The sequence below is a fragment of the Camarhynchus parvulus genome, chromosome 10 (genome assembly GCF_901933205.1).
Source record: "Camarhynchus parvulus chromosome 10, STF_HiC, whole genome shotgun sequence".
NCBI classification, from domain to species: Eukaryota; Metazoa; Chordata; class Aves; order Passeriformes; family Thraupidae; genus Camarhynchus; species Camarhynchus parvulus.
In genome coordinates this window covers 17,263,084-17,286,314 of record NC_044580.1, presented here as the reverse complement: position 1 = coordinate 17,286,314, position 23,231 = coordinate 17,263,084, and the positions used below count along the sequence as shown (strand labels likewise).

At 42.6% G+C, this 23,231-nt stretch overlaps 1 protein-coding gene across 1 annotated transcript in view; it reads left to right on the top strand.

The window, feature by feature from the left end:
* CERS3 (ceramide synthase 3) overlaps positions 1-23,231 on the top strand; it is a 33,117-nt gene that overhangs the window by 1,251 nt on the left and 8,635 nt on the right. Inside the window, exons 2-10 of the mRNA XM_030955334.1 lie at positions 5,122-5,304; positions 6,751-6,868; positions 8,805-8,923; positions 12,369-12,426; positions 13,284-13,334; positions 14,204-14,296; positions 14,509-14,637; positions 16,163-16,269; positions 17,553-17,709. Coding sequence (XP_030811194.1) covers positions 5,122-5,304; positions 6,751-6,868; positions 8,805-8,923; positions 12,369-12,426; positions 13,284-13,334; positions 14,204-14,296; positions 14,509-14,637; positions 16,163-16,269; positions 17,553-17,709 — 1,015 coding nt within the window. The remainder of the gene's footprint in view (positions 1-5,121; positions 5,305-6,750; positions 6,869-8,804; positions 8,924-12,368; positions 12,427-13,283; positions 13,335-14,203; positions 14,297-14,508; positions 14,638-16,162; positions 16,270-17,552; positions 17,710-23,231) is intronic.

Here is a 23,231-nt window from a genome sequence, read left to right as displayed (position 1 = left end):
TGACCTCTGTGTGCTGCTCAATTCTTCCCTGCCCTTAACTCTCACCTTAAATAAGTGACACAACTCTGGTCAAATCTCCATTATGTAGCTTAGTATTTTAAGTTAGACTTCAAGTTTGTATTTCAAACAAAGCTTTGGTAAGCTGCAAGAAAAAAAAAAATCTTTTTTGCATCTTTCCCCAGTAGTAAAAATTTGAAGTCTCATAGTTTAAAAGATTTTTCTTTACATTCTGATACGTGTTACTAAGTTCTCAAAGCAACAAGTGTTGTTCCTTTAGGATTGTTCAAACTTTTTGTGAATTAATCATCTATCAAGAACCTCTAGCTTGGATAGGGTTAGGGGTTTTTTCAACAACTACATTTTATCTCAAAATTATTGCAGTAACTTGAGTTATTTCACAGCTCATTATTCCACGCTGTTCATCTTATAGATTTTTAAAGCTTAAAAGTGGACATAGTTTGCACTGTAACTGTACAGTGAGAGAAGTGTATTTCACTTTCCTCAGCAGCCTGCCATCACCTAAAACCATTTTAGCTGCTCAAAAATTATTTACCTTTAAGTAGAGAGAGAGCATGGTGACTTTCACCCAGAAAATGAATTATTTCAAAGAAGTCAGGTTCACTTTTTTGTGGTTTTGTTTTCCTCCCAGAGAACAGGGAAAAATAAAAATTCACTTGCCACCTTAATTGAGATTTATTCTAAGTGCTATTTTTGCCTGCTCAGTATAGTACCCAAGTTACAAGGTAATGTGGAAGAACAGTAAAAAGTAAAATGCTGCAATTGCCCTGTAATGAGGCACTTAAAGTGTTTACAGTTGAGATTTGTACAAGCCAGGGAGTAAATGTGAAGTTAAAGGTCTCACAGCAATCTTAATTCAGCTGTTTGAATTCAGTATTTTGGGGTTTCATTGTAAGAAACCGAGTCCAGCAGCTCCTTTATTCTGTGCTGCCCCTGCTGCTGTGTGGGCTGGGAGAGGTGTCAGCCAGCCCTGCCTCAGGCTGTGCAGAATTCAGCTGGAATCCTGTTTTCCCACTGGCACAAACAAGGTAAGACAGGATGCAAAGAGGTGGCAGCATCCATCCAACATCCTGCCTTCAGTCCCTTTCTCCACAAAGCACAGGTCAGTGTGCAGGACCCATCTCTGTTCAGCTGTTTCATGCTGGTAGATGCAGTTGGGATTCTTCACACATTGTCAAAAAGAAAAAGAAAAACCCAGTCTGTCTGTAGTAGAACACAGATCTGCAGCTGAAACCTGTGTGTAAACTCTTGGAAATATTGCTGAGTCTTAAGCAAAACCAAAGCCTGTGATATGGTGGATCTGATCTTTATTTGCTCTTTTAAACCACCTTTATTTCATGCTGAGGATGAACAGCCTGGAACAGCTTTGCTATCTGTTTTGATATCTGAGGCTTGATTTTTCCCAACAGTCACTGCACCAGCTTTGCCAGTTCTGCCAAATTATGAGGGGAATAGGAGAATTATGTTCTTCTTGCTTTTTGCTGATTTCAGTCTTTCCCTGTTACCTCTGGAGCCTCACTGAGGAGACTAAGGGGATGCTTAGGAGAATTAAGGTCACATTCACTTGCATGTTTGTGTTGTTGATCCACTGGGTTTTGTAATTTATTCAGTAAATAAGAATAGGAAATCCTCCTAATACATCCTGCAAACCTGGATATCTCCTTCTCTTAGTCCTGGCTTTGGAAATGCAGTTTTCAAGCAAGAGCTTTTGTACAGACAATGCAATCAAAGCTTTGGCTCAGTTTCTTTTTATTAATTCCTCAGACTGCGGCGGCCAGAAATTCCACTTCAAAGCAGCTCCTGAATTTGTTTTGCAAAATGCAGCCACACAGCTTTTGTCAACCCCAGATTTGCCCTTTTTTTTTCTTTGCTTAATATCATTAAAAATATGAGGGCTTTTTTATTGAATATATCCAGGATCCAAGAAGACAGCACTTTGAAAGAAACTTCACATTGGTACTTGCCAACTGTGTGGGCTTTCCTTTAATTATAAAGGATGCAGTTCCTGAAGTAATCATTCCTGATTTTCCTGTTTTGCACTAGCCCATTAGAACTAGATTAAGCTCCAGAGGTGATCCTTCCATAACAGGGAGGTGATTTGATTTCTTTGCTGGGAGTATTTAATCCCTGCAATGCAGAGGAACTTGAGTTTTTTTAAAATATCCTTATTTTTGACTGACTTTTAGCCCCTTCCAGAGCAAGAATTCCAGTTTTTTCAAGGGAAGTGCTCCTGGCAGTGCTGCTCTATGGACAGGGATCTGGGAAGAGGCAGAGGTTTTTCACCCCAGGCTGGGCAGAATGAGTCACTCACTGCTGCATTTCTCACTGCTGCTTGCTTGGTACTGCCACAGGCTGTGAGGAGAAGCTCTGAGCTCAGCACTCAGCAATAGCAGGTTTAGGCTGGGTAGGATTTTAAGTTTTTAGTTAGAGCTATTCCCAAATCAGGGCAAGCTTGACCTTTGCATCTGCTGCCCATTCTTTGAAAGCAGTGTTTGCAGGGGAGAGAACTCGTGACAGTTTGTGCAAGTGAAAAACCATCTGCTTCTGAAATCCAGCATCTCCAGCCTGATCCCAGCACTGGTGGCCACAGCTGTCCCCTTGTCCTGCTCAGGTCAGTGTTTGTAAGGAATTCCTCGCCTCCCAGGTGCTCCAGAAACCTGGTGATGAGGGCTGAAGGGAGGCAGGAAAGCAGCCCAACTATCTCACTGCTGCTGTTAGGCAGATGGAAACCTTCAAGGTTTCCCAGGGAATGGCCTGACTTTCTGCAGTGAAAACATCCAGTTTAAGGGTAATGAAACTTAAGAATAGGCTGCAGGCAGATTTGGACTCTCATCATTGCTTTTGTCAGAATCACTTGGGCAGTGTTCCTCAGGGATGGTCTAACCCCCATGGGCTGGTACAAATACAGAGATTACAGAAAGAAGAGTTCCAGAGAATCCACCTTTTGATGAATCTGTTTAGTGATTGTGAGGAAAGATTTCCCCTGAAATATGTGAACTCTGGATCAGACCTCAAATCCCAGAATTCCCTTATATTTTAATATTAGGCATGTACTTATGAGCTTAGTTTAATAGTGCTATATTAACTAGTTTAAGAGGTAATCATATGGTGAGGCATCCATGTGTGGAAGAAAACCATCAATTAGTGAGATCCCAGGAATCCAATAAGAAAATATGCACTACTGGGCTTTTCTAAGGTTTCAGTGTTTTGGGTGCATGTTCAGCCCCAGCCCATCTCACCACAAGGCAGCTGTGAGTGCTCCTTCCACTGTGCCATAACAGACTGGCCTCTTTTTATTACAGCTTGGGATAGCTTGCAGTGCACAGTCTAGCTAAAAAATATAGATATATTAGGAAGCAGAACTGTGTAACAAGGCTTTCCCCTTGGTATTCTATTGTCTGCAAGCCTTTCTGTCTGACCCAAAATGTCATGTTTCAAAGCCCTGCTTCATTAGGGTGGCGCCTGCAAGCTGCTGTTTAGGGTCTGTTAGCAGCCCCAGCATAAATCCCCACTTCCAGGAGTTTATAATTCAGCAGTAAAACATTGCTCTAGGCTGGAACTTGGCATATAAAGTCTCTCAGGAGCAATTGTGATTTCTCCCTCCTTTATTTTTGCATTTACTTATACACACACACGATTCATTCAGGAGGTTTTTACTGTCCCCTTCCTGCATTTAAAAGGATTAAATGACTGGGTTATTAATAGTTCAATTCTGACTACTGTGCTGGGCCAGCCCATGGATCTGCAGTGCTGTTAACCAGCTCTGTTTGATGGGTGCAGGTCACTGTTCCACAGACCTGCTCCAAGCTCAGTGCAAACAGCCCAGTGTGGACCAGCAATGGTTGTGTGGCTCTTAATTAACGTGGGCTCCAGTGTTAATTAAAGCTGTGTCCAGGTCTGGGATGCTCTAGGCATGGTGTCCTGAGCCTGCTGCAGGCACAACTAAAACCCTGTGTTCCCTGGAAGAACATGGCAAGGGCTGAAACCATGAAACCATGCCTGACCTTGGCATGGTTTGATCTCAACTCATGATCCTGTACAGAGATATTGCTGGGAGATCTTCTGATGAGATAAAGATTTGGTTGAAATCATCCTCCCAGCTCAACTACTTCCTCATCAAGGCTATGTTTCAATGATATCAGTGATTTCCTCATGTTTTCCCTGGTTTATAGAAAATTTTAGCATGGTGAAAGTAGTTCAAGTTTACTATTCCTAGAAATCATGGAAAAATTGTGTTTCAGCCTTATGGAAAATGTTATAGTAACTTCTATTTTTCTTCAACATTAGTTTATTTTTATAGGATATATAACATGTTTATACCGTAAAGTCCTTACAAATAAATAAGAGAGAACAGCAATTTCTAAATATATAATGTAGACTGCAAAAGTTAAAAAGGAGGCTTTTACAAGAATGAAATACTTTAATTCAAAGTGATTTTTTTTCCTTCCAGAACTAATTTTAAACATTTGTTCCTAATCTAGGTTTTGGTCACAGTTAAATCATATAATTCCCCGCAATTCCCAGAAAAAGCTTGCTATGCACTGTATTTTTTTTTCCCACTTGTTCCTGTGCACAGGTGTTTGCAAATTCAGGGTATATTTCCATTAGCACATTAGACAGCAGTAATTCATCAGTGCAATGTCCTCATTACTATGGAATTGAGGCACTCCCTGGACTTCTCATCTCTTTTCCACTCTTCCTCCCACTTATATTTAATTTATAAAGGCAGCCCCAGGAAGATCAGTTCTCATTAGTATGAATATGATAGATAATACATGAGTGTTGCAGGAGATTTGACCAGGTGCTAAGCAGGGCAGTGTGAGTGACAGGAAGGAGGCAGCAGGTACCTCCCTGTGCAGATTTCAAAAGCCCTCTATTGCTTTATAGCAGATCAAAATTTGGCTTTATTATTTTATCTTCTGCTGGGTTATAATCCCACCTCTTTGCTCTAAACCAAGATGGTTTTAATTTCCTGTATGATTTTTTCCCCCCTGAGAACATTGACTTTACTGGCTTTACACAAAAAGGCTCAATATGGCGTTTTTCATGCATTTTCTCTTTAATTCATGAGGAATAAATGACATTTTCCCTTTATTTACTCAGCATGGCATACATCCTAAAGACACTCAACAGCTGGTTCTGGTGGGAGAATATCTGGATGCCCATCAACTGCACATGGGCAGATTTTGTGGACCGTGAGGGACTCGTGTTTCCCAAACCCCATCAGTTGTACGCCACAATCCCGTACGCTTTTGTACTGCTGATCATCCGGTTCTTCAGTGAGAGGTAAGAAACTGAAATGCAATTAATCCTCATTAATGCTGAAAGTGAGATATCTGTAGATCAATGTTATGTTTTATAAAGGAAGTTTAGTTGGTGGTTTATTAGGAAGATCTAGTACAGATAACGCAGCAGGTGAAAAATGGGAAAATAATTTCATTAATAGGTATGTGTGGCTGTGGTCCAGTCCAGAAGGGAAATATTTCTATCCAGCTTTTCTAGAACAGCATTTGGATACTTCTGATCATCTTCTTTCCCTTCTAAACCATTTGGGCTTTCTTTTTCTCTTTCAGTGGAAGGATAGAGAGATTTGTCCTCTCAACCAAACCTCTAATTTGGTCCTGCCCCAGAACATTTGTGTGAGGTTGATAGACCCCAGGTGTCTCTCTTTGGCCAAGCTAAGCAGACTGGAGGGATCTCAAAGTTTCATGTGAACATTTTATGCAGATCTAGTAAAGATGGTTGCTTTTTTCCCCCCTCTCTTTGGCACCAAAAAATGAATTGCTTCTGCAGCTGGAATCTTAGGGGACAGGCAGAGCTTGGCTCCACAGAAGAAAGCTACAATCATATTAAGATTTGCAGTGTTTTGACTTATTTATTTATACTTTTTTTGCTTTACTTTCTTCTCTTTTTCCTCTAAAAGATGTGATTAGTAGGTTTTTATAATTATTTCAGGACAGAATGAGGAAATTTGGAATGTCGTAAGTTGGACAGACTTAAACCAGAAGCAGATAAGATCATTCATGCTGGAAATCAAAAGTAATTTGGATCATATGTTCATAACCATTCCCAGTGTGTCTCACTGCAGTGCTGAGGGTAATTAGCCCACACATCTGGCTGCAGTGAGTCTGGGGAAAGCTGACCACTGCTCTGAGCAATGGGGAATCCATGGCTGATAGAGCAGGAGGGAGGGGCTGTTCCTGAACACCCTGCCCAAGCAGGAAGGCAAAACCTTTGGAGCACTCTGCAGTGATTTGGGGTGGAAAAGGGAAGGGAAAGAGAATGCATCAGTCTCAGGGAATGGCTGTGTGCCACAGGCTGGATCCAGCATGGCTGGTGGTGGCCCAGTGAAGAAGGTGCCAAGTGACTTTGCCACTGGAGGAACTTGCCCAGCAGCAGTTCCTGAGCTCACATGGAGAGAGCATCTGGTCTCCCTTCGCTCAGCCCCAACACTCCTCTGATGGCCACGAAAGCCAGGATGTTTCCTTGAGTTTAACAGCATTTCATGGCCACAAACTGCATTCCTTGGGTCTTCTTTATTGTATAACAGCTGATAAATTGTGGTTTCCTCTTGGGATTAGCTAGGGGATATCCCTTTTTCTCAGTGCACTGGCACATTCTATGGTGGATTAAATTGCATACAATTTGTTTTCTTTTTATCCTGGCATGAGAACAGCCAAGGTCTTGTAACTGTGTTGTGTTTCTAAAGCTTTTCCTGCTGTGTCTTTTCAGATATGTTGCTATACCTTTAGCAAAAGCCTTGGGTATAAAGAATGTAAGACGTGTGAAGCCACAGCCTAATCCTGTGTTAGAGAGTTATTTCCGGGAGTGCTCAAGACAACCATCCCAAGTAAGGATTCTCACTCTTCCAAACTCGTTTTGCTTTTGGAAAATCCCACTGTTACTGTTTCAATCAGCTCTCAGCAATGACATGATGGGATGAGTTCCAGCTGATTGACAGATGACTTAATTTATTTGGGTTTTTGTTGCTGTTCTGCTGACAAGGGTATATGGCATCTGAAACAGAAAATACATTTAAGATGTTTAATTTTCTGGCATGCTATTCTAGGTTAGATTGTTAATAATATTTCCAGTGAAGATTAGTGTTCCATCTTTAACTCGTTCTGCCTGGAGAAAGCTTCAGCTGATGTCTGTTGTTGGAAAGCAGGATTGTTGTAAAGCAAGAATGCTGGCATGGAAGCCTTTTGATCCGTTATGTTACTGCATACTTAATCCTGGCTTACGTGAGAAAGAAAAGCAATCCTTCTATTACCATGCTGTTTGTTTTTAAAATTGAACAAGGGAAAAGACTAGCCAATGCTTGGCACCTCCAAAAATGAGGCCATTGATTTTTTTATGGGAGGCAGGTACTTTGCTGTGAGCGCTGCCTCAGAAAGTTCCCTTGCCTGACTACAGTTCCCAAACAATTGCAGTTTTCCTACACTGGTTTTGAAAAGAAATGTGCTTTCTAGTAATGGGGGATTTTGATAATTATTGATAGTGGAACTTGGCATTCTATCCCTAACTCTGCTATTCTTTTATTGTCTTTTGCCTGATAACATCAGGAATAAATGCATGGGTGTTCACACACAAGCTCCTCTCTCTCTGGGCAAGTATCCCAATCTCAGTTTCATTCCTTCCTTCTGCTTGAGTACAGCTGGACTTTTGATTTCTGAAAGGAAGCACAGCATTTTTAGACTCCTCAGAGCATGGGAAGGATTCAAGCTGCCTCCTTTAGGTGTCCAGCCTGGGGACCAGTGTGCCTGGGAAAGGCTGGCTGGCAGCTGAGGGCAGGGGGGCTCTGCTGTATGGAAACAGTCACTATTCCTGCGTGGCAAGTGGAGAGCTGGGAGCCAGCAGGGTGGGCTGGACACAGTGGCTGTTTGCACTCCAGTCCTCCCTGGCAGCTCAGGTGCCTTTTCTCACATTCCAGAGGTTTCCCTGAGGGTAGGAGACTCCCTGGACTGGCCTCACCTCGGTGGAGGCAGCTGCTGCCACCCACTATTTGCATACTTCCCTTGGGAGGAAAGAACTTCCCCAGGGATGAGCCAAACACTCTCCTCTCTCCAGAGGCAGCCCTGGGAGGTCAAACCACTCTTCTGCACTTGGGGATGGAGGAGAGGGAGGAAGGCCACAGGCTGCTCCATGTGGGGCACTGAGCTCCCTAAAGTGCAGGAGTATCACTGCCTTGTGCTGGCCTGGCCACCTGGGGAGCACAGGGGATGCAGAGACCCCAGGTGTGGCACCCCCAGGGCCACGTGCAGTTCTAGGCCCTGCACCAGCCCCAGTTTAGTTCTGGTGTTGCAGTGGGTCACTCTGCACCTTGCTCAGGAGGATAGATTGACTTTGGATTTGAGAACAGAGCTCAGGTCACTTTAATTCCAGGCCATTTTTCATCTGTGAGACTCATAGATAAACAAATTTTAATATTTATGATTAGGTAAGATATTAGGTGCCATGTCCACGTGTATTCAACCATGGCACTTCCTCCTCCAGCTTAAGCTCCCATCTAACAGTAAAAGTTCTATCTCTGAAACTCTCAGGAGTGACCAGAAAGACAATAGAATAGTTTGTGAATCTGTTCATTTTGTGCCTGCTTTATTTACATAAATAAAAATCCAGGGTTTCTGTGAGCATTACTCAAAAATACCCTCCCATCCATATTTAAGATTGGTGATATTTTTAAATAAGACCTTGCAACAGTGGGAAGCTGCTCTGTGAACTACAAAATAAATGAAAGTGGCATTGGAGTGCATTTCCTGTTAACACTGTTCCATTTCTTGCAGTCAGAGATCAAAGGCCTTGCCAAAAAGTGCAACTGCACTGTCCACTTGGTGGAGAAATGGTTCAGGAGACGGCGGAACCTGGAGATCCCAACCGTGCTCCGGAAATTCCAGGAAGCTTTGTAAGGAAAGACAATGCCTTTGGTTATCATTGCTGTCCTCTTCTGCAAGAAAATTATTGAGGTTCCCCCTTCCCAGAAGGCTGGGTCTGCCTGATGGGGGTTTTGGTTTCTGAATGCACAAACAAGTTGAAATTATTTAGTAGCATTTCTCCAAATGATGGTTAAAAGTTGAGGTTAACTGTTTCTCCTGGGGAAAAAAAACACCTTAAAATATATTTCCAGTGTGGAATAATGGACTTGTAGGCTCCTGGTTCAAAGTGTAAAATGAAAACAGGCAGACAACAGGAAAATATTTTCCTGTCTGCTAATAATCATAGGGGAACAACAATGCTTACCCTGGTGTATGTTTGTACCCATGCTGTCATTTTGGGATGCTGTCATGTGTACCAAAGTCAGTTCCAGAGCAGGAATTGTGGCATCCAGACTGAGGGACAGGTGCCACAGCTTGATCATGGGATACTGTGTGAAACAGGAACTCAAACTCCCTGCTGAGAGTGGGCCAGTGAGCAGCTTTGAGTGACAGTAATGAATATGTAAGAAATTTCAAAACCTCCTGCATATGATTTTTCACTTATGTGTGAGAACTTCCTCATACCTAAACACTTTAAGTGTGATCTAAAATCTCACACAAATTGCAAATCCCCAAATGGGCACAGCTCATCCCTTTTGGGAACTGACATGAACTGTACCAGTGTAAAGCACTTTCAAATGCTCTGTGTATTTGGCTTTTCATTAGCATAATTACATTTGCAAAACTTCACCTGATTATAATATTGAACCTCTGTAACTGTAGATCAGCTTAAGGCATGAGGGTTAAAAGTACAGCACAGAGCTCAAAGTTGAGTACTTTATCAAGATTATTTCCAGTGTTAATCAATGTGATGATGATGTAGTGGTGTCCTCTGTCAGACATAAATCCAGATGATAGACAGAGGTGTGTCTCTTTGAGTCTGCCTGAGTAAACTCTCCTGCAGTGGTTTATGTCTGCTGTTGTTTTGGGGATCAGTTAATTTGGTTTCAGAAGTGACAATAAGATTTCCTGCTATTGCTAAAAGACCTGCCTGCCATGTGTGCCTGTCTCTAGTAACACACAGCTAAAGACTGAAATTCCAACTTGCTTGGCAGCTTGAGCGAGAATGAAGCAAACAGGTTTCTCTTGTGCAATTTTGTGAACCTTGCTCTGCTCTTTGTCAGTGAATTTAATTGAATATAATTCTCTAGGCAAAAAATGAGGAACAGAGTTATTCCACTCTAATAGTCAGTGTTATGAGCGTTATGAAATTTTTTGAAAGCCTGCAATCTCCAGGATCTTTTTTCTGAATCACAAGGAAAATCTGATGAGCCAGATCTAAACCCTACTTATGCTATTAGTGCTCCCAGTTAAGCAACCCTGGAGTTTGGAAAGCCCTTTGCATGAAATTTCACTGCCTTGTAACATTTACCAGCCTTTAACTTCCCCTACCAAGCTCTTTTTTCTTATATTCACTTCAAGAGAAAAGATTCCTGAAGTTAAACCAGAAAATCCTCTTGCACAGCTCTCGTTCAGTGCTCTCTCTGGTGGCCAGGATCAGAGTTTAAAAGGCACTTGAGTAAAATTTGGCAAATTTGGATGAGTTTTACTTCAGGTTTTAGTCACCAAATTCATAAAGAAGCTGGGCTCAGTGCAAAATGAGGCAGTGCTCTGGCAGCCTGGCACACAGAATGAGTTCATCTGAAGTGCTGCTTATGGCCAAATGCATTCAATATATATAATATATAATAGGGCTGGGGACTAATGGCACGGTCTTGTAGGTGCTCTGTGCTTTGAATCCTATTCAGAAAACCCCACTTGCACTTACAGCAAACACAGAATCAATTCTGCCGTATCCACTGGCCACTCACACCTTGTTTGGAATGGGAGGCATGAGGGCAGAAGCAGCTGCTGTGTAAGGTCTGTCCCATGCCAGTGTTGTGTTTTCCAGCATCCCTTGGTTAACTCTGAGCCAGGTATTCCTTGTGGGCTCCACTCTGCAATTTCCACCATGTACCTGTGTGCTTTTCCTGTTCATGCAGTGCTTGTTGTGTAGTGTTATTTTCAAACCATCTGAGGGAAGATAGTTTAAAGTTGAGAAGAAAAACAGTTGTTTATCACATGTGTATCAAGTGGCAATTTTATAATTATTTTCCTGACTTCTTTCTCAGGTGTGAGACGCTTTATTTTGTCTCACCTCCAACATTCCATGCCCTCATTTTTGTTTGTTGTTTTTCTCATAAAACACTGTCTCAGCCTTTGAAAATCTCATTCTTTCTCTTGGAATATCAACCTCCAAGGGATATGGGGCTCAGTAGGGGCTGCTTTTACCACACAGGCTCTCCTCCTCTTCTCTCATTTGGCATTTCATTAACTCTTGCCCAAGACCCCAATCTCATTTTCTACAATTCTCAGTCCATTGGTACAGTGTTCTTGCGGTGCTTTCTCCTTTTTGAGTTGTCTGGCAGTTGCTTGCTGCTCTCCTCTGGGACACTTCATGTTCTAGAAGAAGTTCTCAGCAGCTCTGGGGCGATGTGCCTGTCCCTGTGTCACAGCCTTCCTTTGCATGAGGAGTCCTGCACTGTTTCCTACTGGACTTGCAGAGCTGCTCAGGGGAAAGGTCAGGCTTGATCCTGCCCGGGGGAAGAGTGGAAAGGAAGGAGTTTTCCATCACCTGTAGAGGTGGGAGTGGGAATGTTTGGGCTGAGGCTGCAGCCACACCCAGTCCCAGGGACAATACCTCCCACACAGGCGTCCAGAGTCATCAGGACTCTGACAGCACCCTGCTCTGACACCCAAAAGCAGCAGCACAGTTCACTGAGAAGCTCAAGAGCTTTTTCCCTTTGCTGACTTAGCAAGCTGATGGTGCAAAGCTGGAAGGTTTATCTGCCTTGCTGGATAGCCATTTAATCTACAAAAAGCTTAGATCAGGCTAAATTCTGGCACACCTAGTCAAAGATGAGGTTATAGTTAATTGAGACTTTGTAGCAAGATTTAAACTAACCCAGTAGATTCTAATAATTCATAAGGCTCCCCTGTTGTCAGCAATTGGTGTTGAGAGAGATGAAGTGAATGAACCCAGGAAAAGGTTTGTGTTCTCAAACATTAATTTTCAGGGGATTTATTAAGCTTACTGTGGTCATTCTCTTGATCAGTTCAAGCCGGCTGGAAAATTACTGGTATCATGACAAATAAAATATCTGTATTGTGATAATGTAAAAGAATTTCCTTATTTAGCAGTGAATCAAACCTTAAATATTTAAGTATTAATAATTCAAATACAGTTAATATGTGTCTATCCTTAACATTGAGTGTGAGGCCACATTTATGTGAAGATTGTCTGTGATATGCAATGATCTGTAGTAACTGTGGCTCAGGACAATATCTTTACAAATTATAATGGTTTCTTCCTATTTTTTCATTTCAATTTTGCAGCTGGCGATTTTCATTCTATCTGACATCCTCCATTGTTGGATTTATATTTCTGTATGATGTAAGTTAACTTTTTGAAAGATTGATACTCTATTTTTAACAAAATAATTTCTAGATTTTCTTGAATCCCATTGAAAGGCTGTGGTTTCAGTGGCTCTGGGATCAGATCTTTGCTGTATGTAATCTGGATGATGGGCTGCCCTATGCACTGAGACTTTAATTTTTAAGTTCAACTTTAGACCTTCTATGACAAAGGAATTTATGAGTAATCAGTATTTTTAAGGCAAGCATGAAGAAGTCACGCAGATGGTTTTACAACATGCCTTGTTAACACCTACAAATGCGTCACATGGCCATGTTTTCCTCAGAGGACACCATAAACTTTTTTTGGCAGCACTTTTGGTGGTCACAGCTATTTACTGAGGTGTTGCTGCTGAGTCAGAAGTTGGGACTAACTGAGATTGGTGCTTGTGCCTCGGTGAGCCCTGCCTGGGGTGTCATTAGTGCTTCCCTGGAGCAGCGGAACAGATCCCAGCGTGTCTCTGCTCATCTGGCCCTTGTCCCCAAACACTGCTTCTCATCCTCATCCCCTGCTCTGTGTGACTGGTAAACACAGCAAATCTAATCACTGTGGCAACATATCTTGAGTAATTGCAGTAATAAAACACACACCCATTGCTTTGGATGATGAAATTGTGAACTGGAACATTTCAGGTGTCCTGAAGAGAAGCCAAAAAGCTGGGAACAATATAATAAATCTGAGCTGGAAGTTCCCTTTAGAAATTGGTGAAGAACAGTTATCAAGATTACAGTTTCTTAGCCTGCTCCACTTAGGGAGAGTTTAAGTAGTGAAGATTTTGAGTTAAGGTGATAATTGTTGCTGAGCTGAGCAGTGTCTGACTGAGGTGTCTTCCCCAGAAACCCTGGTTTTACGACATATGGCAGACGTGGGTTGGTTATCCGTTTCAGGTGAGCTTTTTGGCACCGGGCCAGTGGCCTCCGGGCGTTCCAGGTATTTCCCCATTGGAAGGGATAATCTACAGCAGCCTTTTCCCCTCCACACGGGCACCACCTACAGAGGTGTGGCACCAAATCCTGCCTCTTTTCGGGAAGTGCTGCCGACTGCTGCGGGACTTCCCTGGGATCTGCCTGTGCTGCAAGTTCCCCCTCCAGCCCCCATCCCGGGATACCAGTTACTCACTGGAGATGTTATCAGTGCTCCCAGATTGGGTGCAGAACCCCTGCACTGCTCCAGGCCCCACGGTGCTTCAAGGCACTCTTACTGAAATAACTCTGCCCCGTCCCACTGCCTTCTTATTCCTGTCCTAGGCAGGGGCCAGGAATACAAATAATCCTGCCTCCAGCTGAGATTTCCCAGCTCCTGGTACACACCTGGGAAATGTACTGACCCAAGGGAGCAGGCCAGCTCTGCTCTCCCCTAGGCAGATCCGTAGTATTTTAGCATAAATAATTGACATTTCAGTTTATTATGTTAATTGTTCACCAAAACTGAGGGGGTTTATTTGCAGTTGTTTGTAATTAAATGCAGAAGGATTCTGCATGTAGTTCTGTGACAGAAACATGGAGAAAAAACATGTTAAAATCCAGAGGTGGGGGAGGAACTGTGGGAATTGAGAGTTTGGGCTGAGCAAAGGTTAACATACTTGGCTCTCAGAACATCCTTCTTAATGAAGCCCAGGACAGGAATTTAATTTAGCTTAATTTTTTAAGCAAGAGTCACCAGAGGAGCAGAAGTCAGGAAAGGAAAAAAGAAGTAATCTCACTTGACATTTACATTTTCCTATTCTCAGAGTTAACTGTGTTTTTCCTCATCACAGACCTTGCTGCCATCCCAGTACTGGTACTACATGGCCGAGATCGGCTTTTACTGGTCTCTCGTATTTACCCTTGGGATTGACATCAAGCGGAAGGCAAGTGCTTGTGCCGGCCGGTAGCTCGGTGCGCGGGGAAAAGGGAGCAGCAGCGCCTGGAGCGGGTTTGGCGCAGCCACGGGAGGGCAGCATCAGCCCGCACAGCGCCGGGCATCCCGCACAGCCCCCGGAGCCCCAGGGGCCAGGGAGGCTTCCCGGCCAGGGACCCCCAAGGGCTGGGATTCACCTCGATTTGCTTCTGTCCATCCCAGGATTTCATGGCTCACGTCGTTCATCACCTGGCAGCCATCGGGCTGATGAGCGGCTCTTGGTGCGGCAATTACGTGCGGCTTGGAACTCTGGTGATGTTCGTGCACGACACTGCAGATTTCTGGCTCGAGGTAACTCTGCTGTCCAGCTGGGTTTTTTGGGTTTTTTTTCTGTCCTGAGATTTTTGGTTTTGGTGTCAGCGACATTTTAATCTTTCTGCCACAAGTTTCATATGATCCCTTCCTATCCCCGCAGGGACACAGCTTTGCAGATTTGTAACTTGTAAGATAAAAAAGAGCTTATAGATAATTGAAGCTGATACTTTGTTACACAATACATTATGAGAAAGGAGCAGAAGAGAATTTCCTCAGAACAGAAGAGGAAATTTACTCTTGGGTTACTCTTGTTTCACTGATAAAATTAGACCAGGTTGCCCACAGCATCACAGAATCTCTGAGGTTGGAAAAGACCTCTGACATCAAGTCCAACCTGTATCACGTATTTTCTGGCAGAAGAAAAGTTTCTTCTCCTGGACTGAAGGGGAAGTCCCTTCCCTGCACAAAATATCAGTGACAGTCTTTAAGTGTCCTACTCTGCACAGAGCACTGGGATAAAAGCTCTGGGCTTCTTGGAAGACAAACACAGCATTTCTTCGCTAGAATTACCCTGAATTTATAACACCAGGTTTGAGGGCACAGTTTCATCACCTCTTTTGGTGGCAGTGCCAGTGTAAGCAGCTTTTGTGGGCTGTTGTGTGCCACTGTCCATTTCTGTGCCTGATACTCTATCTTACTGTATCAGAACAACTAATTGTGGGGTTGTGCACTTGGGATTGGTCCAGATTAAACAGGTTTTCTTGCTGGTTTACTTTTAGTCCTGAATTGCTCCTAGGTCCAACTAACTCTGTGGTCTTACAAGGAGTTGAGTTGACAACTGGTAGGACAGCACTTGGATGGAAACTGGAGTTGAGTGCCAGAACAATTTAACCCAGCCCTACCACTCAAAAGGAGGAGGAAAAGAAAAGAAGTTAATCAAGCTGCTGTTTAAAACTTAGGCTTGGCACCTGCAGCTTTGCTCACACTTGAAAACTTTGCCCAGGGTGGTTCCTAATGAAGCAGGGGGAGCTGGACAGTTCATTTAGGGGAGAAGCAGCACTCACAGCCTTTATTAGTGGGATAGAGACCAGCACTGAGATCTCCTGCTCTCAAAAAGGAGAAGCCAGGAGCTGAATCAGACCCTGAGGAGGGTCAGAAACAGGCATGTCCCAGAACACCTGCCTTTAAGGGGTCTCGTGAATGTGCAGGTGTAGCAGCAGCTTCTCTTGGAGTTGTCTGTTTGGAATCTGGTGGAGAAATGAGGAATTATCTCTGTTCTAAAGAGCCCTTTGTGTTTCCATGACACTTTAGATTCTGGTCTGAGAGCTGTTTTTTAGGCCTTTGATGCAGAGTCCTTTCCTTCAAGATAAAAAGAGAAATATAAACAAAGAATCTGGTCTGATGGTGCTTTATGAGGTATCAGTAAAATGATTGCTTTACATGTCAAACTGGGAAGAAATAATCTTCCTGCTTAGGTGGAGGATGAGTCTTTATTTATGAAAACACAGAATTTATTTCAGAGAATATTTATAATATGTTTGGGGATTTTTATCCACTGCAGGCAGCCAAAATGTTTAATTATGCTCGCTGGGAGAAAACTTGCAACATACTGTTCATCATCTTCTCTATTGCATTCTTCATCACCAGGATGATCCTGTTCCCCTTCTGGTAAGCAAGATTTAATCCAGTCTCCAGGCTTTTACTTCATTCCTTCTCCCCCTGAAAGTTTAGTGTTGGTTGTGATGGAAAAAAGAAAGGAATGGACTGGACTTGAAAATTCTGCTAGTGAGAAAATGGACAAAAACTGCCATTTTCTTTATAAATTATTGTGTAAAAATAATTTTAAATGAGCCTCTTTAACCTAAATAAAAGCTTTTATGTGTTATGTAACTTGTTTTGTAAATAGCAGTTAAATGCATTTTCAAGGGGACTGAGCTCCTTAACTAAGAGAAATCCTTTTCCCTTTCATTCCACCCTTTCTGCTGTAGCTGCAAAGTCAGAGTACATGACTGTAGTTAATTTTTTAGAGCCTTCTTTCCTCTCCCCAGTCCTTGGGTAGTACCTCACCTCGCTCACATGAGGAGCGCTCAGAGAAGTTTAGGTGAACCAATTCATTTATGAAGTCAGCACAAATAAATCTTAACTTACTAAATACTTGCATGCCTTCGGAGTGCTATGATTTAATCAGCTTTGGAGTATCCACATGGGTGCTTAACATGTTTATCTTTTAAAAAGTGTTTAATGTGTTTCACATTCACAGCTCTAATTTGCCCCTCCCTGCACATGGACAGACCCTTAGAGACTCAAGCTGGTTAAATTAATAGTTCTGAGCATTGATCAACATAAGGCTTTAATTTCCTGTAGTATTTTCTTTCAGAAATGCTGATGTCTTTTACTTTATTGTTGTTTTTTTAATTAACAGTACAAGTGATCTGCAATCATTTTGCTTCACTGAGTTTCTTGTTCTTCAGTTCTTGAGCTTGGAAGTGAAACACGATGAGATTAAAGGGACTCAAAGAGCCCCAAATAATACAGAAGTAGTGAAGTCTGAAGATGGACAAAACATATGTTAATTAACAAAAAACCCTGTTGCAAAGCCTTTAGGATTTTCTCTGGAGTGTGGATTTCAGATTAGAGAGAATTTGCACTAAAAAAGGCATAGGCAAGCTCTGAGTTGCACAATATCTAGACCACACAGAGATGGAGATCTGAAAAACAGGGACTTTTTCTAACCTCACTTAGAGTACTTCCATGCCAGACTCGAATTTCTCATCTTCTGAAGTCTGTATTTCAACAGAGATGCATAATCCAGTTAAGGCAGGGCTTGTTAATTAATCTACCATCTTTGCAGAGCTTTTTAATATTAATCAGCTTGGAATATGAGATTAGAAATAAGTGTAAATAGCATGAGGAAGAGATCTTGCACCATAACAACGATCTTTGTTTTTTAGGATTCTTCGTGCCACACTATATCAGCCTACCTACTACTCCACCACTCCTGTCATAGCATATTTCTTATTCAATGGGATGCTATTAACCCTCCAAGGCTTGCATTTATATTGGGGTTACTTAATTTTCAAGATTTTGAAAAGGTTCGTTTTCCTAAAGGTAAGAAATTTGTTTCTTCAGAAAGATATGTGAAATATCAAACAGATGCCAATACCTCCAATAGATTTACTTGGAATTTTATTGTTGTTCTGAGCTTTCAAGTCAGCATTTCTGACAGGGATCTAGAGAGCAGGGAGATGTTCAAATGTGCTTTGCACCTCTCATTGTCACACTCAATGTCTTGGTTGGAATACAAAGACTTCAGCTAGAACGAGGTTTTTTTTTGCCTGTATTTGATGTTTTGTACCAATAGTAAATGAGAAATGAGCTGTCCCAAAACCTGAAGCCCTAACATGGTCCAGAACTCCTCAGAAATTCCTGTGATCTGAGTGAAAGTAATCTTTTGTCACTGGGCTTTGTAGCAACTTACCAAAAAAAGAGGAGAAGTGAGTGATGGGAGCTTTGACTACAATTTTTCTGCACTATTTAAATTTCTTCAGATTTGCCTAAATCTGAGGTCACCTAAACTTGAGCACTGGTTTTGGATCACAAAAACCAAATGAAGCATATCTGGTACTATATTATGAGTCAATGAAATACTGTCATATTCTGCTGGACCAGAGGAACAGTGCAAGTCTGGTCTGCCTAATCTGCTTTTACCTTGTAGAGAAAACTCACATGGGAAAAAACTCTGGATAAAATTGCCATTTATGTCTCATTTGATTGCCTGAAGTAGTGATGTTTTCACAAGGTCTCGTGCCATGAAATGTGCAGTGGAGTGCAGGGTAGATAAAATATTTATCAAAAAGCATTTAAGGGCAGGACTCTGGAGAATGTCTCCAAGATTTGGCACAAGTATTGACAGGTATATTTTTCTAGTTAAGATGAAATTTAAGTTGCTATTGTGCTATTGAAAAATGGTATTTTTTCTGAGGCTCAAGAACCAAAAACTTAATTAAACTGACTGTCCTTTATCTGAAGCAGTTTAGGCTGTGAAGCATCTTTAGGAAATAGAAATATTCCTTTCTCCCTGTATTTAATTGTTGTTTGAGTGCTAACAGGAACCATCCTGTAATTATTGGCTTTTTGAATTCCATCAAATCTTACACAAACAGCTGGATATCATAGGGAGACCCAACATCTGCCCTAGAAGTTACAAACTCAGCCCCTGTAAGACTGCAAACAGCAGCACAGAAGGGACAAATCTGTGGAGGAAATGGTTTGTGTGCCTCTAAAACAAGCTTCTGTGTTCCCTTAGACACTGAGAATCTTGTACTTCTTGTCTCATTTACCTCTGTTTGACTAATTACTACACTATTTCTGGCCCAGGTGTAAAGTGCTTTACTTCTTGATTTCTTTTGTGACTTTGGCCTTGTCTATGTGCTGTTCTTGTTCCCTGTGCACAACCCCTCTTCAGAATGGAGAGACATCCCTCTGCCTCCCAGCTGAGGAAGAGGAGGGCTGGGCAGAGCTCTCCATCCACACTGGCTGAGTTCTGAGGGCACAGTGCCAGAAGGTGCTCAGATGCAGTGGTGAGCAGGACATTGCCAGGCCAGCTATATAAGGCCACCCTGCCCTGCCTGCTTTATGTGCCTTTGTAAGGGGCAGAAATGTTTTATTTTGAGATAAGAGCTTTGTTGTGTTCGTCACTGCTAAAAAATGGGAAAGCACCAAGCCTGCATCCCTACCACGGATTTTTGATTCCTTATACAGCTCTCTGAGAAGATGGTTTCCAAATAACATTTTTACAGTGGTAGCAGCAGCCTGGGCCCTTTTCAGTCTGGATGACTTCAGCTGGCTTGCATGTGCAGCCTGTTTTCCATAGCAGTGGCAAACTTGGCTGTGAAAGCAGCCAGTGCCTCCAGAGCTGGAAAGGCAATGTTGAAAAGAATGGTGTTGGCAAGAAGGGTTTTTATACCAACATCTTTGTTACAGACAGGCTGCACACAAATAGCTGCTGCTATTTTAGGGAAATACCAGTAGACCATCATTCTGATGTTAGTAGGGGTTTGTTTCTCTGCCCAAGACTAGCTGTTTTCTGAATGAAAACTTAGCAATTTCTGATATTTTTCTTGAAGCAACAGCTACTTCAGATGGAAAAATGAAGTCATGGTGTAACTGGGAATAGAGACTTCTGTTGTTTAACTGAAGGAAGCTCTGAGCATGGAAGGGTGTAAGGAAGTTTTTCAGTGCCCTCTTGTGCCTCAGTCCTGGAGTTTTGGGGTCACTGCACCCTCGAGAGTTGGTGGCTTCTTCCATGCTTTCCTCGTGCCCCTGAGGAGAAGATGGCTTTTGATTGAGAGTGGCTGGTCAGAAGCTCATCTCAGCTGTCACCTCCCCCCTGCACTGACAGAGGGGACAGTTGCCCTCAGCCCTCTGGGATGACTGCTCAGCCAACTGACTTGCTTCAACAAAGAGTTTGGACTGAAAATCTTGTGGTTTTCCTCCTCCCAAACACTGCAGCGAGAGATGGCTGAAAATGAGGGAAAAGGAAAGAAGGGAGATGATCTTCTGCCATCCCTCTGTGTCCTGTTTTCCCAGCCATGGGACTCTCTGGCCCAGCGACTGGTGGCACAGAGCAGCACTGGTGGCCTCCAGGCTCAGGGGACTTGTGCCACCTTTCCCTTGGTGCCCTGGGAATGCCCTAAAAATGGGGAGTTCTCCATCCACAAGCTCAGCTGTAATCAGCTACTTCACATGAGGAAGCTTCTCATTTTCCATAGGGGTAAACTTGAGGGTTCAGAATTTTTTTCAAAACCATTATTCTTCCCTCTGGAAAACAGAAATGTTCCCTAAATGTCCTTTCTCATGTGACATTTATGACCTTGTATGAGTAAGGCCTGTAAGCAAAGCCCTTCAAGGTCAGACCTGTAGCCATGAACCAGTTCTGCTTTGGGAGGAAGGAGGACATTCTTCTGTGTAATTTCTTTTCAAGTTAGGTCAGGCAATTGCAATGTTAGCTGCTGGCTGCCATCTTGATGTCCAAGGCCTTTTGTTGCTAGGAAACTCCGTGTGTTTCTGTAATATTGTTCAATTACATGGTTAAATTACCCACTTGTATCAAGTTTCAAGCACCACTGAAACATGTCTAGTCATCATGTCTGCACATATGAGAATATTTTAGGAAAATTGAAAAAGCATATAGAGAAGTATGTACATATGCACTGATTTAAAACATCTCGCCAGGAAAATCCCGTGGAGATTAAACATTTTATTTCCAAGGTCAGAAAAAGGGAGTGAATGACAGCAGCTTATAGCCACATTATTATGGCAAATTAAGACATAAAATATATGTTAAACCCATTACACACTGTGTTAAGGTTTTGAGACTATGGTGCTTTAAATCTTGAAAAATGTGTAAGTTGTAGGAAACGGGCATGATGTCCACATGTCTCAGATACTTCAGGGCTGATGCAAAGTCCATCAGTGGAGGGTAATGGCAGGTTTCTAACAGACTGTAATGTGTCCAGGAATAGGTTTTCCTGCTCTTGTAATTGTTTTGCCACCATCAGACCACCTTCAGGGAAGGCAGTGAGCTGCTCACTAATGGCTGCTGTTATTTGGGAGTCCTCAGCAGCAGTTTCCTTGGATTCACTGTGCTTCTTTCCTCTTCCTGAAGCAGAAAAGACCCTGCACTGCTGTAGATCAGAATTTTGGGCTTGTCACTCTTTAAAAACCTGTCTGTGTTCAATATTCCTTGGGCATTTTGTGCTTGGTAAGCTCTTTAAAGACTGCTTGGGTGTATCCTTGTCCATGGTTTGTTCAGTCCTTATTTGGCCCAAATTCCCAAGGCAACAGTGAGAGTTAGTGTTCAAAGAATGACTAAAAACAGAGTAGGGGAAACTAAAAATGATAAGAAAATACTATTTTGGATTGAAATGAGAGCTGTGAAGTGCTTGTTATGATACTTCTGCTGTTCCCAGCCATCATTTTTCTACTGCAGCATTTTTCCTCTTACTTTTTTTTATGCTTGATCTGCTGACATCAAACAAATTGAAATTTAATGAGAATTAGCACATTCAGTGAGAAGTAATTTCCTTTAGAAAATTGCCATACTACAGGAGTTAAACAGAGGACAGGGTTTATTTCCTAAGCTAGTGGCACATAAGATTTTGTTTTCTTGTGTGTTTTGTCAGGCCTGTGCTGCCCAGTGGCTGTTGGGGTGCTGGTACAACAGACCTAGAGGTGCACTTGCCTTAATTCTAAGTGGCTGTTTTGAAAGGAGCAATACATTTTAGAGGATAATGATAATCTAGTGAGTTATATTTTCATGACTAGAACTGGGAAGTTGTGGTAAAGCTTTTCCTGGATATTTTGTTGTTCCCTTCTAGACTGGGAAGGGCCAGTTCTGCTTTAGAGTTTGAGCTTTCTCAGCGGAGGGTTGGCACAAACATAAGACAGATTGAACTAGATTAGTAGGGGTTGCTTTTTCTCCATTTTAAAGGAAAACAGGTTGTGGAGAAGTTGGATTTGTTGGTTCTCAACAGATGAATATTTATAGCAGATTTTCTCATGAGGGTGGCTTACTGGGGGAACAAAATAGGCCAAATGAAAGCTTTCCCACTTAGACATGAAAACCAGTCAATCTGGGAGCCTTCCCAGTAGGTTGAAATGATTGCCCTGGGGACATGAGCTGTTTAATAGCCTGGAGATGGGAGTTAGCCAGCCAGGTCAGCAGCATGGAGGCTCGTGCCCTAGTAAAGGGAAATTACTTCCTATTATGACTTTCTTTCATCTGCATATTTCCCATTCTGCTGCAGCAATCTAGTTAAACCCAAAGCCTGGCTTCATGTCGCACTTGATGGTGCCAAATTGATCCAAGGGAGGAGGCTGGGAGGCAGGCAGAAGGAGCATAGAGGAGTCTGAGGTTGGCTGGCTGGTATTTACAGTGCTAGGCAAGGAGCAGAGGAGCCCTGGAGTCAAGGCTGCCCCCAGACGTGGTATTGTCAAAGTGCAGCCCAACAGAGCCTATGAAAGAGGAAAAGCCACCAGCTCTTCCCCACTGTGGCAATCCAAGATCACTCTTTCGTCTCTGGGGCCTCAAGCAGTTTTCCTGGCACTGGGAGGTAAAAGGCAGATTTCTGTTTAAATTTTTACATTTACTTCAGATTCAGAACGGGGTCAGCAGCTGAGCAGTGACTTCCAGAGGTGTGTTCTATATGCTTAGTGGATTGTATGTTACTCCACACACTAAAATATACTTCTCAGGTTTCAATACAGCAGCAATGTTCTTTGCTGGATTTTTTTAAAATTATTTTTATGAACTCTGCTTAGAATGCCCATAATTCCACAATATTTTTCACTTCAACATTATGTAAAAATCAGGTAAAGCTTCAAAAACCTGGGTTAAAGGCGGTTATGATGATTGTGGAGGGATGAACTAATGAGAAACCACAGAAAATAAATTGTGAGCATTTGGTTGTAATAGATGGGTGGTGAAGGTATGCTGGGGTGGGAGCACTGGGGCAAAGTACCCTTGCACAGCCCTGCTGTGCACACACAGGACTGTGCAGGAGCAGCCTCAGTCCCCAGGCCAGGGTCCAACAAACTGGGGGTGTGGATGCTCCCTTTGCCTGTCTCAC